Source organism: Musca vetustissima, unplaced genomic scaffold (genome assembly GCF_032173495.1).
Source record: "Musca vetustissima isolate MV318-11 ecotype Yass unplaced genomic scaffold, APGP_CSIRO_Mvet_v1 utg12009, whole genome shotgun sequence".
Taxonomy (NCBI): Eukaryota; Metazoa; Arthropoda; class Insecta; order Diptera; family Muscidae; genus Musca; species Musca vetustissima.
In genome coordinates this window covers 125,746-142,957 of record NW_026881687.1, presented here as the reverse complement: position 1 = coordinate 142,957, position 17,212 = coordinate 125,746, and the positions used below count along the sequence as shown (strand labels likewise).

At 34.7% G+C, this 17,212-nt stretch overlaps 1 protein-coding gene across 1 annotated transcript in view; it reads left to right on the top strand.

The window, feature by feature from the left end:
* Nucleotides 1-302: 302 nt before the first annotated feature.
* The window catches only part of LOC133327645 (polyhomeotic-proximal chromatin protein-like), a 51,795-nt gene continuing 34,885 nt past the window's right edge, over nucleotides 303-17,212 (top strand). Inside the window, exon 1 of the mRNA XM_061536167.1 lies at nucleotides 303-338. Coding sequence (XP_061392151.1) covers nucleotides 303-338 — 36 coding nt within the window. The remainder of the gene's footprint in view (nucleotides 339-17,212) is intronic.

Below are 17,212 nucleotides of genomic sequence, written 5' to 3'. Positions count from 1 at the left end.
TATAACCTGTAAAATTATACCAATTTCATTTTAACCGGATATAACCGGTTACGTTCCGGGCCAAGAAAAAAAGATATCCCCATAATTAGGGTAAAAATAACTACCCCTGGAAAATTATTTCAGAAAAATATCATCGTTTTTACTAGACTTGAGTTGTTCCTACATTTTTAGTGACCAGTCGGAAGGTGTCCTTATCGACGAGCGGAGTGTTGAAGGGAGTATTTTATAGAATAGCCTCTTTTATGTTGACTACCAACCATGACCAGGTAATTGACAAACCAACAACTACAAAAAATTACAAAATGAAGTTAGATGACCACGCCTCGGATTTGTCCCAGGTAAGTTAAACAAATGATCCATTACAAATGCAACTGCCACGAAACCACCAACATTGCCAACAAAAACAGCAACAAAACAGAATGCAAATGAAGACTACAATAAAACAAAAACAACATAAAACATCCCTAACGAATGAACCTACGCTGAATAAGAAGTGTTAGAAAATTTACACACATACACGCACACACAAGAAATATTACAACAAAAATAACACATTGTAACGGAACGTTTCATAATACAACAAAAAATATTACAGACACAAACACACATTCATACAAACAATGCAGATATCATCGTCATAAATTTTCAACACGAAGCCGCAGAACAACAACAACAGCCTCTTGTTGGAATGATCAACAGCCTCAGAAACCGAAAAACAACATGAAGTCATTTCGGAAAAAAAACTGAAACTTCAACCCGAACAGTTGTTGAGAAAACGAAAAAATGGCAAACCAACAAACTGATGTGGCGGTACTGTACCCAGACATCGCTGCAGAAAGCCGTGAGAGCAGTAGGAAATGAAACAAAGCAACAACGACGACGAGTCGTGAACTCACCACCACCACCCGTCGCAAACATGTTCGCTCTGAGTCGTTGTACTGCATGAGACAGAAATACAACAACAGCAGCAACAACACAGTGAATGCTTAATGCTCCCCACTCTCTCTTTCCCAACCCCTACTCAAGCTCCAAACAACTACATCTAAAGGAGTAATGCAGCGCATGACAAATTCAATGGCGTGTTGTTGGTTTCTGTTGTGTAGCTTGGCTTTGCAACAAAACAAAGCAGAGATAACAACGTAAAGGAGGAAATCAGAAGGAGACGAAAAAACGGAAAACGAAATTTAAAATGAAGAAAACAAAAGCGAACGATACACGAGAGCTCACAAGATACACACAACGACGACAGGCGTTGGGCCTGTGCGTTGCTGGTATAGAGAAAATTTTGTAAATTAATATGGCGTCGTTCGTCGACATTTAACGAACGTTGCGCACAATAATTGAAATCGTCGTCTGGTCGGTCGTTCATAAATACAATGTTGTTTGTGCAGGCGAATGGTAACAATTATGTTTTTCTTTAGAAAACGAACAGTGCGGAGGTGTTGTTAACCACCAATTGTTTGTATGTGTGTGTCTATGTCGCCACACTGTTTTTTGTTGTTCTCCATATTTTACACATAACAATGTGAAATCTATAAATTTTAACAAAATGAATTCTTGTCAAGCTATCACCATTGTTGTTGTCCACTGCCAAGCTCAATGCATGGTGACGACTTCGTCGCAACAAGCATTTGTAAGAAATAAATACAAAACGTGAAACTCGTTTAGACCTATCAGTAAGAGATCAGAAGTCGAGGACGGATTATGATGTCTTGTTTTGCTTGCATTATAGGTCTTTGGCAATATTACTGATAACAAGTATAAAACGCCCAGCCGAACGTTTTATACCCTCCACCTCGTTGTGTGCGTTCAAAATTCCTTAAATTGGTCAAAATTTAAAAAACTCAATAAACGGGACATTTGTATGGAGATATTGTATTTATACACTCAGTAGAAAAAGTCTGCGTACAACCTTACCCATTACTCTATAATGCTCGAAAACCAATTTTCTACACAAAATTGTTACACAAAATTATAAGTATATGTATAGCGTTAAAATAGTTGTAGATCAGGCAACACTAATTAAATCGATAGTTTATTAAAAAATCCTAGTGATTCCCCGAATTGTAGTTACATGACTTGAACAAACGCATTTTCTTCGTTCGATGTTCAGAAGTAACTATTTTAAGAGGTTCTGACCGACGAATCCAATATCGCAAAATTACCTCTAAAGCAATGCTCAAAAAAGTGCTGCAAGATGAGTGGAATCAAATGTATTCGACAGAAACTTCTAAGCTTGCCTCTTCGATGCCAAAGCGTTTAGCAACTAAAATCTCCAAAAAATATTGACAATGGATAGAGATGAGCAGTGGGTAAATACCCAAAGGGTAAATACCTGGTAAATCAGGTAAATATCCATTTGTGGGTATTTACTATATTGAATCGGTGATCCAACATCTTACACCCTGGTTTCCTGGTTTCTATTATCAAATCGATTTAGAATGGATATTTTTACGATACTTTAAAGACGTGGGTAAATACCAGAGTATTTTGCATCCATGTTTTTAATGTCAAATATAGAAATCCAAAATGGAGTCCCTGGGTTCAAGTATTGATATAACCCCCATATAACCGTATCTCCCGATTTAAGTTATTTTTTATTTTACAACCAAATTGGCTGTAATTTGGCACAGAGAGTTCTCTTTGGGTACCCAATGTCCATGCAAAAATGTATATATGTAGGCCCACGTTTTCTGGTAGCCCCCATACTAAGGCACCCCTCATACATACCATTTGTATCAAAAACCACATCTCGAGAAAATATTTTGTGCAAAAGGAGATCTCACTACACCAAATTATAACCAATTTGATCGTAAAATGTGTCTAATAGACAAAAAATACCTTAAATCGGTTATATGGGGGCTATATCAAAACCTGGACCCAGGGTTACCATTGCTCACACCATTACTTGTACTGATATAAAAACCATCTGAGCCAAATTTTAGCCGCCTATGTCAAGTGGTTTGCCATTTAATGAGTTTACTAGCAAAGTGCCCGCTACTTCGTATGCGAATATAGCGAAAGATATATAGGGACTTTGGTACACCATTTACATTAAATCGGACGAAGTTATATATGGGAGCTATATCTAAATCGGAACCGATTTTCACGATGTTTAACACACATCCTTCTAGACGTAATTCAGCCCGCTGTGCCTAATTTCGTGTAAATCGAAGGTTATATAGGGAGTTTGGTGCACTATTTACCTAAAATCGGACTAAAATATATATGGGAACTATATCTAAATTTAAACAGATTTTTCCCAATTTCAATAGGGTTCGTCCTTAGGCCAAATATGTGACGTATGCCAAATTCCATCCAATTCGGATCATAAATGCGACCTGTACTTTGTTTACAATTTAACATGGACAGACAGACGGACATGCATAAATCGACATAGAATGTGATTCTATGCATATAATTTGATTCCGTTGCCGAAATCGAAATTTTGTGCATTTGCTATTCTATTTACTATTCGTACAAATCAATTCGAGTTTCCATAGTTATCTCTATAGCTAAATACTACACTTCAACAGTAATCTAAATTCCAAATCGCAGGATCCAACCAAATTCAAATGGTTCCAAATATAGTACCATCATACTTATAACTAAGAATTTCTAAAACTACATCAATATTACTCTCCAACTTACTTAGCTGGCTTGTTACAGATTTACAAGCGCGTCGGTCTTGTGCGCAAGTCCACCAATTTGGAAGACCACGTTCCAAGATGTTGTTTTCTACTTGGTCTTTCCATCTAATTCGTGGCCTTCCCCTTCTACGGGAACCATCAGTAGGCTCATTTTTATATGCCTTTTGAGCTGGGGCATTTGTTGGCCTAGCCACCGTAGTCGCTGCAGCTCAATACGACTGACTATGTCGATGTCCGCGTATAAATTATAAAGCTCGTGGTTCATTCGTCGCCGATATTCACCGTCGACGCAGATCGGCCCGTAGATCTTTCGGAGAATTTTTCTCTCAAACACCCCAAGAGCTGCCTCATCTGCTTGCGCAAGTACCCATGCTTCAGATCGACATAACAGCACGGGTAGTATCAGCGCCTTGTAAAGTGTGAGTTTGGTCTGGCGGGAGGTGGCCTTGTTTCTAAACTGCTTACTTAGACCAAAGTAGCATCTGTTGGCCATCACAATCCTTCTCCGAATTTCAAAACTGATGTCATTCGTTTTATTTATGGCGGTACCAAGGTATATAAAGTCTTTAACTACTTCGAAGCTGTAGTTCTCAAGTTCCACAGTTGGTCCGAGTCTCTCTCCAACAGTAATCTTAATTCCACCAAAGTCCAAATTTAGTACTTTTCGTACTCATAAGTACGAATTTCAAATATACCTCAATCCTTATTTCAAATAGTAGTCGTAAGTCAAAATTTAATAATTCCAGCTCTGTCTGTTCATCAAAAACCAAATTGTACCAGATTTGGTACCATTCTGTACTTTTCGTACCCATATCCAAACTTTATCAAATCTACACTCCCACGGTAACCTAAGTTGCAACTTTCGGGATTCGAATTCTACCCGTTAACCAATGTCCAAGTTGTACCAAATTTTGTGCTTTTCGTACCCATAAGTAGTCCACATTTAAGGATTCCATGTCTATCCGTTCACCACACTCTAACAGTAATTTTAATCATAAATTGCAGGATCCCTGCCCTATCCGTTCACATAAATCCAAATTTTAGCATATTTAGTACCATTTAGTAGTTTTCGTACTTTAAGTTTGAATTTTCACCACTGTCTCAATCCTGTACTGTAACAGTAATTTTATTTTCAAATATAAGTTTTTTATCTCAATCTAAATAAACTTAGTACCATTTAGTACACATAATCATGCATTTTCAAAACTACCTCCATCCTACACTCCACCCTTAATTTTGATTCCAAATTTTAGGGTTCCCGCTCACACAAAACGAATTGTACCCTATTTAGTACCATTAATGCTTCTCGTATCCAAGAGTACGAAATTAAAATGGACTGATAATTTTATTTATTTTTGGTTTTCTATGCGCCCTAGACGACACAATTATAAGCCGATCTTCACACATTTTACATGGGATCATCATAATGTACGATCAATATTTAGCGGCTCAAATGACCCAATTTTTTTTGTTTGGCTTTCTCATCGCATTTTTTTTTGTTTGAGCCTCTCATATTAAACTTTAATACATTGCGAGAACATAATATATCCTCACTGAGTCGGATCCCAATTTCCGAAAGCCATATTTGAAAATAAACAAATCATTTGGCTTTCCGGGTATGTAGACTTGCTAACATAGCTCTGTTCTTGAGATTATATATTCAACGATAACCCCGTCACCAATTGCGTTGAACTCTTAAATGTTTTTTTTTTTTTACTGCTATGACATTTTGTTTGTGTTGCCCCAAGAGTCCTAGACCGACCTTTAATGATACCAATTGTCAGATCTCGACTAGCTGAGTCGATTTAGACGTCTGTCCGATATAATTTGTAAACCCGATACAGGCACAGGCCACAGTTATGCACCAATCGTCAATTTTGCATGTGGGATCGGTTCTGGCCAATGAATACCCCTATTGTTTTTTGAAAAGATCCGTTTATATTTAGGGATGGAATGGACCAAACACTTTTATATATATATATATATATTTTATATATATATACAGTGGTGGTCACAGAATTAAAACATTTACTGTGGTAAACATTTTTTGAACAGCCCTCGATTCGTTTGAAGTATTTTTGAAAATTTTTTAATTCAGAACACTTCGATATACTGCACTTAAGAGATTTAGTGTGAAAATGGAAAATTATTGCATGCAATTTTTCCATAAATAACGGTTTTTATGAAAATACATCGACTTTGAAGTGGCCATATAATTAAAACATTGTGTGATTTTTTACTTGACAGCATTTTTTGAAAATATTTTTTAAAAAAGCTCTTTAATTTAGTTAAATTATGTAAACTAAGCACCGATAAAATCATTTACTGATAAAAAATTTTGAAAAAATCAGTAAAAATCTATCAAAATTCCCAAAAATTTGTACAGTACACCTTACATTCAGAAAATAACCCTTATTATAGAAAATAAAGGTCCGAATGCACCAGAAATTGCTAGAATTAGTAGAAAACAATAAATAATTCTCAAAATAAATAAATATTTGAAATAAAAACTTAAAAAAATGGGAATTATTCTAAAAGAACGACTCAATTTCGATAGCCTTTATTGAAGAAACCCGGAATATTTTTGCAGTATGTGAGGAAATATCGATTGATATTGGCATTTATTATATTAAATCGATTGTTCGAGTAGTAAAGAATATATTTCATCAAAAAATATACCAGTCACAACAGAAAGAACAGAGATCAACGCCTATGTTGACGAGTAAAAGTTTCTGCCACACAGCAGCATTGTTGATGCTCAACACAAGACTTTAAATATTTGTCAAATTGTAAATTTTTTCTTTCTTTAAGGCTAAAATAGATTAAACAAACATTATTATATTAAAAAAATATTATTTTGGAAAAATATTGTCATGTTCAATAGATTTTAAGGGTCAAGAGTTAACCATCAAATATGCTGCTGTGTACCAGAAACGTTTTCTCGTAAACATAGGTGTTGATCTCTGTTCGTTCTGTTGTCACTGATATATTTTTTGATAAAATATATTCTGTACTACTCGAACAATCGATTTGATATAATAAATGTCAATATCAATCGATATTTCCTCAAATACTGCAAAAATATTCCGGACTTCTTCAATAAAGGCTATCGAAATTGAGTCGTTCTTTTAGGATAATTCCCATTTTTTAAGTTTTTATTTCAAATATGTATTTATTTTGAGAATTATTTATTGTTTTCTACTAATTCTAGCAATTTCTGGTGCATTCGGACCTTTATTTTCTATAATAAGGGTTATTTTCTGAATGTAAGGTGTACTGTACAAATTTTTGGCAATTTTGATAGATTTTTACTGATTTTTTCAAAATTTTTTATCAGTAAATGATTTTATCGGTGCTTAGTTTACATAATTTAACTAAATTAAAGAGCTTTTTTAAAAATATTTTCAAAAAATTCAGTAAAGTAAAAAATCACACAATGTTTTAATTATATGGCCACTTCAAAGTCGATGTATTTTCATAAAAACCGTTATTTATGGAAAAATTGCATGCAATAATTTTCCATTTTCACACTAAATCTCTTAAGTGCAGTATATCGAAGTGTTCTGAATTAAAAAATTTTCAAAAATACTTCAAACGAATCGAGGGCGGTTCAAAAAATGTTTACCACAGTAAATGTTTTAATTCTGCGACCACCACTGTATATATATATATATATATATATATATAATAAACTATATGTTTAATTTTGAAAATGTTATAGGGCACATATTATCTTTACAATTTCAGTTGCTTTAGTTTTGGCCACCATTGTATGTGCAAAGTTTAAAAGCTATATCTCAAATATTTGCGAGCTTTGTCGTGATTTCAGCAGAGGCTTAATCAACATAGAATTATATTCTGATCAAGAATATATACAATACTTTATGGGACTTCAGATTAATATTTCGAGGTGTTGCCATGTGGTGAAGGAAGGCTTAAAATCGTACTTATTCCGATGCGTTACCATTTTTCCTTCAAGACAAATGTTTGGACACAAACCAATATCGATGGGGTTTTCTACCCTTCATCTTGAAGTATAATTCTACAATATAAAAGATCTAACTTAAATGTTTAGGATATGTCGGGCCTCTTTTTTGTAGCCCCCCAAAACAAAGGGTCCTTCATTTGCGACGATAGGTTCATGGAGAATGAAATACATCTTTGGAAAAAATAAATATGGTCCTAAACGCATTTTCCAGCCGAAGTTGTTTAATTTGGCATTCCGAATTTCAGTGGGTAATATCTAAAATAAATAAATAAAAAAAATTTACATTGGATAAGGAAAATACTTCAGAATATAGGTTCATGTTTTGATATAGCCCCCATTTCTCTATGTTTAATGTCCCAGCAATATTTACAAAACGATTACAGGATATATGACCATTTGGCGCACAATTTTCACTATTTATAAGTGGTTTGGATAATGGGGTCTCTGAGTCCACGTAATATAACCGTACCACCTGATTTAAGGTAATTTTTATCAATTATCCACATTTTTCAATCAAATTGACTGTGATCTGGCATAGTGAGTTTTCAATTTGTACAAAATGTCCATGCAAAAAAGCGTCCGCGTGGACCCGAAACCCAATTTACATGCTAGTATTCGTTTTTATATTAGAAACATGTGAGCCAAATTTTTTCCACCTATGTCAAGTGGTTGGCAAGTTCACTCATTTATACCCAATATTTGGGTAAATACTCAAAATAGGAAAACCTTTGCATGAGGCTACCAGAAAAAGTTAACATACGCCGATGTATTTTTGTACCCATAGATAATTCTCTGTGACAAATTACAGCCAATTTGATTGTAAACTGTGGATTATATGTGGGAAATTACAAAAATCTTTTAAATTCCTTGAAACTGAGGTTTGCAAGCTTATAACTCGCGAAATATGAACATATTGCATATAATTTTAATTCATTTCTATAAAATAAAGTGTTCTTGTCAATATCTTAAAATATTGGTAATAAATAATAAGTTGCGTGGAAGCTGTGATGGTAATGTAAAAAAATGGGTGAAAATGTATTGAAGCCAACGAGTTTTTTTGTGTTCCTTCCTGATTTGTAGCTAAAGTACACAACGCACGCAAATGTGATCAGTGACTAGGTTGCAGAATACCTCATGGACTATACGGTTCTAATGTATGATTTTTTTATATAATCACTGCATCCATCCAAAATGGATGCTGACAATCCGGAAGCCGGATTTTCGGTGTTTTTTTTTTAATTTTTCTTATAATCAGGACGCGCAACCAGACAATGGACTAAACTGATTATAGGATTGAAGAACTCGTGATTTTGCTTCGTTTGGTGTATATCTCATGAATGTGCCCACCGAAACTTCTTTGCAATTGGATTCCAAAGACGAAAATTTGGTGCGAAAATTTTTATAAAAATCCTATTTTTCGAGTCTAAATTTAAGAAGGTCCACTCAAATGCCATTTCCACGTAATTTTAGTTTTGTTATGTACCGGATCTAATGAGTCCGGTCATGTTCAATTCCGCTCAATAAAACGGTAGGTACCTTGAATGTGGGAAAAACACCAAGAAGTTATTTTGACTAATTCGCATATATGTATAATCGCGTTTTTCTTCGAGTTGATTTTACCAACATTCATGCTTGTATCATGATATTCGCGAATCTGAAAATAGGTCAAAATACATCGATACGCCAATTCTGTTAAAATAGATGTACTTTTGTGTATTTTCATTGTAGATTACTGAATCCTGATGCGCATAAAAATCGTATACACGTTGCGTCATTTTTAGCCATTTTACGGTTTTTGCATAGTTAAGTGCATCGAGCGGCACACTTTGGCCGCTAAATGAAACATCAACAAATTCAAAATTATTGGAAGAGATTGATTCGGTTTATACGACAACAGCATGCGCAACAACTGATTTCCACGAATACGCAAATTGCATGCTTTTCAATATTGATCATTTTAATGTATTGTAACTGCAATATATGTAGACATTTTAACGTCGAAACTCTTATCAGGTGAATCTACCGATATTTAACAATCATCTAAAAGAATTTGAAGAACAAGGCGCCGAAATCGAAAATTCAAAAAACGGTTTGTTTTAATTACAAAATAATTTATTTTATTTTTAGATATCTTCATGCTTTTATTAGTTTTTCGCGACTATTAACCCGTATTTCAATGTGATTTGACTAAAATGCAAAGCAAATAAGAACATATTACGAATCAGCATATTTTCCTTAACCTTTGTACCAAAAAAATAGTAATGTGCTCGCAAAAAATGTTTTCAATTGTTTTTATGGAATTTTAAACGAATTTTGTAATTTCCCATATACAAATTATCTTAAATCGGGAGGTATGGTTATATGGGGGCTATATGAAAACATGGACCCAGAGACCATTTTCCATGCCAGTATTCGTTTTTATATTAAAATGCCAATTTTTAAATTTAAAATACCTGTAATCATTTGGGACCTATGTATATATATGGCAGATTATGCCGTTATAGTTTAGAGCCAGAAAAAAGAAGAAAGATCAAGAAAAACGTGAGCGTGAGCAAGTCGTGATATACAGGAGTCAGAATGAAGTCCGAAAATTCTACCAACGGGTAAAACACCAAACCGAAGGCTTTGATGCAGGCTGTAGAGATAAAGAAGGAAACCTGGTGACAGATACAGACAGCGTGCTGAGGATCTGGAAGGAGAATTTTGAGAAACTTCTGGTATCAAATAGTAGCAATAATAGATGACGGTATAGAGTGTATACCACCTAGCCAAAATGAAGTCAGAATAGCAATCAATCGGCTGAAGAATAATAAAGAATCAGGTGCCGATGGGTTACAAGCCGAACTATTCAAGACTGGTGGTCAGATGCTGGTAAGGAGCATGCATCAGCTGGTTAGTACAATTTGGCTAGAAGAATGCACGCCCAATGATTGGAACCTCAGCATCCTGTGTCCTGTGAGAAATGAGACAAGACGATATGTACCAACTATAGAGGAATAAGTCTCCTTTCCATCGCATGTAAAGTGCTATCCAGCGTACCCACGAAAAACACATCGACACATTCCAGCTATTCGACAGCCCTATCAGTTCAGGGGTGTATAAAGTATGGCATTCCTGAAAAATTAATTCGGCTATTCAGGGTAACTTCAACAGGCACAAGATACGCAGTTAAAGTGGAAAAGGACCTCTCGGAGCCCTTAAATACCGAACGAGGATTCAAACAAGGTGATAGTTTGTCGTGTGACCTTTTTAGCATCCTGCTGGAAAAGGTCATACGAGAGGCAACAGTGAACAGAAATGGCACTCTGTACACCAAACAAGACATGTTACTCGCCTACGCCGATGACATGGACATAATGGGTCGAAGATTGAGAGCGGTAACAGCCACCTTTGAACAAATTGAGAAGGAGTCTGCCAAAGTGGGTCTGGCAGTAAACGGCGAGAAGATCAACGCGCAAGACGTCCAGTAGACTCGCACCAACTGTGGAACTTGAGAACTATAGCTTCGAGCCTGGCATTTTAGCGGGTCAAATGGACCCTGACTTTTGTGTGAAAAATTACATAATTTGTATTATATAGCGTATAGATTTATCCCTGAAGGACATATACCCGAGAAGTTGATAGTATATCCAAGAGGAGTTTTTAATCTTTAAACTGATTATATGGTTGTATGTACTCGGATGTGGGAGTTGCACTTAAATATTTCAGGGTACTTACGTATTCATATATTATTTAGTAACCCATTACCACACTAGAGGGCAAAAATATAGCGCTGATCGCTTTGAAATTTTCCATGAAGTTCCAGTTAAGTGAACCGAAAACTTAATATTTTGTGTTTTTTCGAGTCGAGTCAATTATAAGCCAAACATCACAACACAACCTACGGAGATGGGAATCTGGACAAGTAATTAAAAGAGCTGTACTGAATATTAGTAATATTTGGAAAATATATCAGTGTAAGGCAGCACCTCTGCCTCTAATTAGGCAAGAAGGTGCAATATCACGAAATATTTCCCAGGCTCGAAATAAACATCCGAACAAAGTTAGTGTTCCGTGGTAGTTGTGTAGGGTATCGTATGGTCGGCCACGTCCTACTGTACTGCTTCGCTAACTGGTTTAAAATTATTTTTTCTGCAAAATCGTTTTTTTAGTTATGCCTGTCTTGCAGCAAATGAGCGATATACTTTTGATCAGATCAGAGATTCTGTCCACATTTTCAACTCAATTGGCTCTAATTAAAATTGTTCAGGGATAGCCAACGCCTACGTTTTAGCATTACGAAGTGGAATATCTTCACAGATCATTTAAAAGATAAGACCACGTTTCTATATAGCCTCCATTGAAAGTTCACGGGGTATTTTAGTAGGTAGTTCAAGGTCATTGTAAAAGCTAATAGAAAATTTTTAAAAATGCTAAAAATTACTAGATGCTTTGTAACTCATAAGGTTCATATTCTTGTAACTCATCATTTTCATATTCTTCATCAGGGTAAAATTCTAGCCCAACGGTCCGTTGAAATTACACAGTCTTCTGAAGGGATTTAGAAAAAGCGTGCAATTTTCCATAGCGATGTCTATCATCAAGTCAAGTCCTAAATGCTTTTTGAGTATTGCTATCGATAGATTTTTAGATATAGCCCCCCATCCCTTGTACCCCCCAATTTGTGGTATTTTGGGGATTTTAGACACGTTTTTGAACAGTTGGCTGTAATTAGATATTTTTGTGTTATCATTCTGTAGTAAATTTGAAAATCTATAAATATCGGTCAATATTTTCCTAAGATATTAAATGTCCATTTATCCATATCTATCTGCTTGTCCACAAAATTACGAATAGACCTTTGAACCTTTTCGCATGCATTGCTATTAATCCCAGGAAGTTTAGCATTGGTGGGTGGCGTAGGGGATGATAGATACCAAGCAACGGCTCTGATTGGCTTTAACATGGCGAAGCCCAGGCTTATCTTGGTCCCTCTTTCATCTCAATTGTGGACACTGACCTCCCCGCGGTGCCACCTGGGGAGCTATTCTCATCACCCGATGAAATAGTGAGCTAACATGTGCCGCGAGTTCACCCATAACAACTATAAAAAAAATGAGTTGAGGCGTCGGGTTAGTTGCCCACTCTCGGAAAACCCAACCTACTATGAAAAAGCAAAGAAAAAGAAAACCAAACCCCCCTAATGTTGACGACCCCCGCAAACGTATAAAGGACCACGATCTGCGAATCTGCACTTGAAATGTGCGCACGTTGCTCTCATATAAGGGTACCCCCCACGTAGCTCCCATATAAGGGTACCCCCCAAATTTCGGTGTTTTGGGGTTATTGAGCGCGTTTTTCAACCGAATTCGCTGAAATTTGGTAAATTGGGTTCTTATTGGATACCAAATATGTCCACTAAAAATTATAAATATAAGTCCATTCTTCTGGTAGCTCCCATATAAGGGAACCACTCACATCTCAGTATTTTCGTGTTCTTGAGCGCGTTTTTCAACCGAATTCGAAAAATGAAAATTGGTATTTTGTAGTCGTATATGGTAACAAATCTCCCTACCAAAAATTATTATTATTCAACCCCTTTTAGGGGTAGTCCCCATATTAATAGTTATCTAAAATAGTTATCTGATTTGTTCCGCGTTTTGGGTTTGGTTTTAAGACTCTGTTGTAATTATTTCACCTGCGGAGAACGTTGAACTATAGTCCACATTTAGGCCTAGCCCCTATATAATGATACCTACGGATTTTCGGTATTTTTAATATTTAGCGTAAAGAAATGTAAAATAAAACCTGTGTATATTGGTGATGGTCTTATATAACTGTGTATTTTATTTGGTATATATTGAATTTTCGGCATAGGTCCACTTTTGATATTATTATATATTTGATTTGATATTATTATTATATTTTCGATACTAGTATCTGTTAGTATACCTATGGTGGAGGGTATCCAAAGTTCGGCCCGGCAGAACTTAACGTTTTTTTTTCACTTATTTGATATTGTGGGCGTACCAACGGTAAAAAATTAAAACAAATTGTTTTCACGACATAGTAGATTTGTCGTCTAAATATATTCCAGGTCAAACATTATATACATTTGACTATAAAAATGTTACTGCGTTATATTAAAAAAAACTCAAAACTGCGAATAAAAACAACTTGTCGGGTAATGTGGACCAGTAAGTTAAAAGGTAGGTTGTGGATTAGTTGTGATAAATTTCAATTTATTGCAATCTTGGGTAACAATGAATGCAAAAATATATGGGTATGAACCCATATATTTTAGCAATTTTCCCCCTTTTAAAGGTACCGCTCCATTTGCTGTATTTTGAAGGACCTACCTTCATTAATCAACCAAATCAGCTGTAATTTCGCATATCGAATTTTCAGAGGATAGAATACCTCCTCATAGAAATGTTTTTAATATGGGGCCATGTTTGGAACTTGTCCCCATGAAAATGTCCCGTTTTTTAAAGTGGTGAACATTACACGACTTTGCTTTTTTATTTAAATACATTTTTTGGCTTAAAAAATTAATTAAAATTGAAACTAACCGATTGTAATTACAGCTAAAGGTACATTTTTATTGAAGTTCTATAATTGAGAAAAACTTCTTTATAATTGAGAAAAACAAATTGTTTTACTCTTGTGATAAAAATCTTTTCAAATCACAGATTTCAATAAGAGCTTAACTAAATTTTCAACATTGCAATTATGTACTAAAAAGCGTGTAAAATGTTTGTTTTTACTTATTAGGAAAATATATATCAAACCGGCATTGACATACCTCAACCGTTTTCTTAGATATGGGGGTGGTCCATATTAGACGCATAGTCCACATTACCAGAAGTTACTCGAATATCAGAATGTCCTTTTAAATATTGACGTATAACTTCTACATTAAAGTGCATTCAAAAATATAAGTGACTAGCAAAGTGCCCGCTACTTCGTATCCGGAAAGGGAATGCAAAAATATTTCATATGGTATCGTAAATACTGTAAATTTGTTGTACTATAGTTTGCGATTTAGTACTCTTCATACACATAAGCACTAATTTCATCCAATTCGGATCATAAATGCGACCTGTGCTTTCTTTACAATTTAACATGGACAGACAGACGAACAGACAGACGGACATGTATATAATGTGATTCCGTTGCCGAAATCGAAATTTAGTGCATTTGCTGTTCAATTTACTATTCGTACAAATCAATTCGAGTTTCCATAGTTATCTCTATAGCTAAATACTGCACTTCAACAGTAATCTAAATTCCAAATCGCAAGATCCAACCAACTCCAAATGGTTCCAAATATAGTACCATCATTTTTACAAGTAAGAATTTTTAAAACTACATTAATCTTACTCTCCAACAGTAATCTTAATTCCCCCAAAGTCCAAATTTAGTACTCATAAGTACGAATTTCCAAATATACCTCAATCTTTATATCAAATAGTAATCGTAAGTCAAAATTTAAGAATTCCAGCTCTGTCTGTTCATCAAAAACAAAATTGTACCAGATTTTGTAGCATTCTGTACTTTTCGTACCCATATTCCAAACTTTATCAAATCTACACTCCCACAGTAACCTAAGCTTCAACAGTAATCAGAATTCCAAATTTCAGGTTTTAAGCTCATCCGTTTAAGCAAAATCCAAATTGTACTATATTTAGTACGATTTAGTACTTTTCGTACCAATAAGTGCGAATTTCCAAAACTACCTCAATTCTACACTGCAACTGTCATTTTAATTCCCAATTTCAAGACTCCAGCTCTATATGTGAACCGAAATCCAACTTGCAGCAAATTTAATACCATTAAGTACTTTTCGTACACAAAGGTACGATTTTTTAAAGCTACCTCAATCCTGTATTCCAACAGTAGTCCTAATTCCGATTTTCAGGATTTAGTACCATTTAGTACTTTTTAAAAAACATAAGTACGAAAATCTTAAACCCTTTCTATACATCAACACCACTTCCCAACCTGTATTCTATATAAAATTTCAAGATTTTAGATATATATGTTCAATATATCGAGCCATATTCGCCAAAAAAAAAACGTAACCCTCAATTTGAAATTTTACAGGAGAATGTTTTGTTTTAATAAATTCAGATTTAATAAAGCTATTATTTTGAAATTTAGAAATATAGTTTAAAACAAAACTAGTTTGTAACAAAACTATAGTTCTAAATTTCAAAATAATATCTTTATTAAATCTGATTTTATTAAAACAAAACCTTCCCCTGTAAAATTTCAAATTAAGGGTTACATTTTTTGGCGAATATGGCTCGATATGTAGAATTAGAACTTAATTTAGTACTTTTAGTACACTTATAGGTCGAATTTCCAAAAATCCTTTTGTACATCTTTCTAACTTTTCATCAGTGACCCACATTCCAAATTACAGAATTCTAGCTCTTCCAGTTCGCCTAATACAAAGGGTACCATATTTGGTACATTTTAGTACTTTTCGTACCCTTCTAGTACGAATCTCCAAACCCAGCCTTATCTCACGCCTACACACCAACAACAACCCACACTCAAAATTTCAAGCTTCTAGCTTTAGCCGTTTCGTCTGGGCGATGATCTGTCAGTCAGTCAGTCACTCACTCACTTAACACTAAGCTTTCATATATATATATATATATCAATTTAAAGGTCAACCACTCCATTTGAATATATTGTCAACTTTTCCCCCTTATGTCCTTCAGGTCAAATGCATTTTCTTAATTTTTCACACAAAAGTCTGGCCATTTGACCCCCTAAATATTGGTCGATCTTCATTGAAACATCCATGCTTATTATTTAGCCAGATTTCCTTCCTCGTTTAAAATGTCATGATGTTTGGGTCATAATTGTAGCCTACAGAACGACAAGAAAACAGAAAAAAATGGTCTCTTTCATCGTCTATATATTAACCGATCATTGCCAAAAATAGGGGTCTTTGGACAGAACTTACAAACAAAATTTCGTGATGATAGGTCCATAATTGTGCGTAGATTTATAGGAACATTTGTTCAAGGAAAATTAAGTAGTACATTACAAATTCCAAAGTGTGGGTTTTTATAAAAATGTGTTAGAGGACTATCAAGAAATTTATTTTTAGGATAATTTTTTAAAGGCTATCAAGGCGTAAATTTTGGGTACATTTTTTAAAAGCACGGGTAGTTTAATAATATGTTTTTCATGGACTATCAATGCAATTTTTTAAAGCCAGGATTTTGTACAAATATTTTCAAGGATTTTGTTAACTAATTTTGAATTCCGAAGGTATTTTTACGTGTATTATCCAGGCGTAGATTATTAGAAACATTTACAAATCCAATATTAGGAGAAAGATACAAATCCAATTATTGAAGATATAGCCGATTTATTGTGTCAGCATCAAATGACGGCTAAAGGGCTTCTCAAACTTTAAACGCGTTTTTCTCTTGTGCGTATGACGGGCACGATAACTCAAAAACTAATAACCCAGTCGATTCCAAATTTTTACAAGTTTCTCTGTGAGTGTATAGCTATCGTATGAACTAGGATAAAACCAATCGGTGAATATCTTCCTTATTTTTTAACTTTT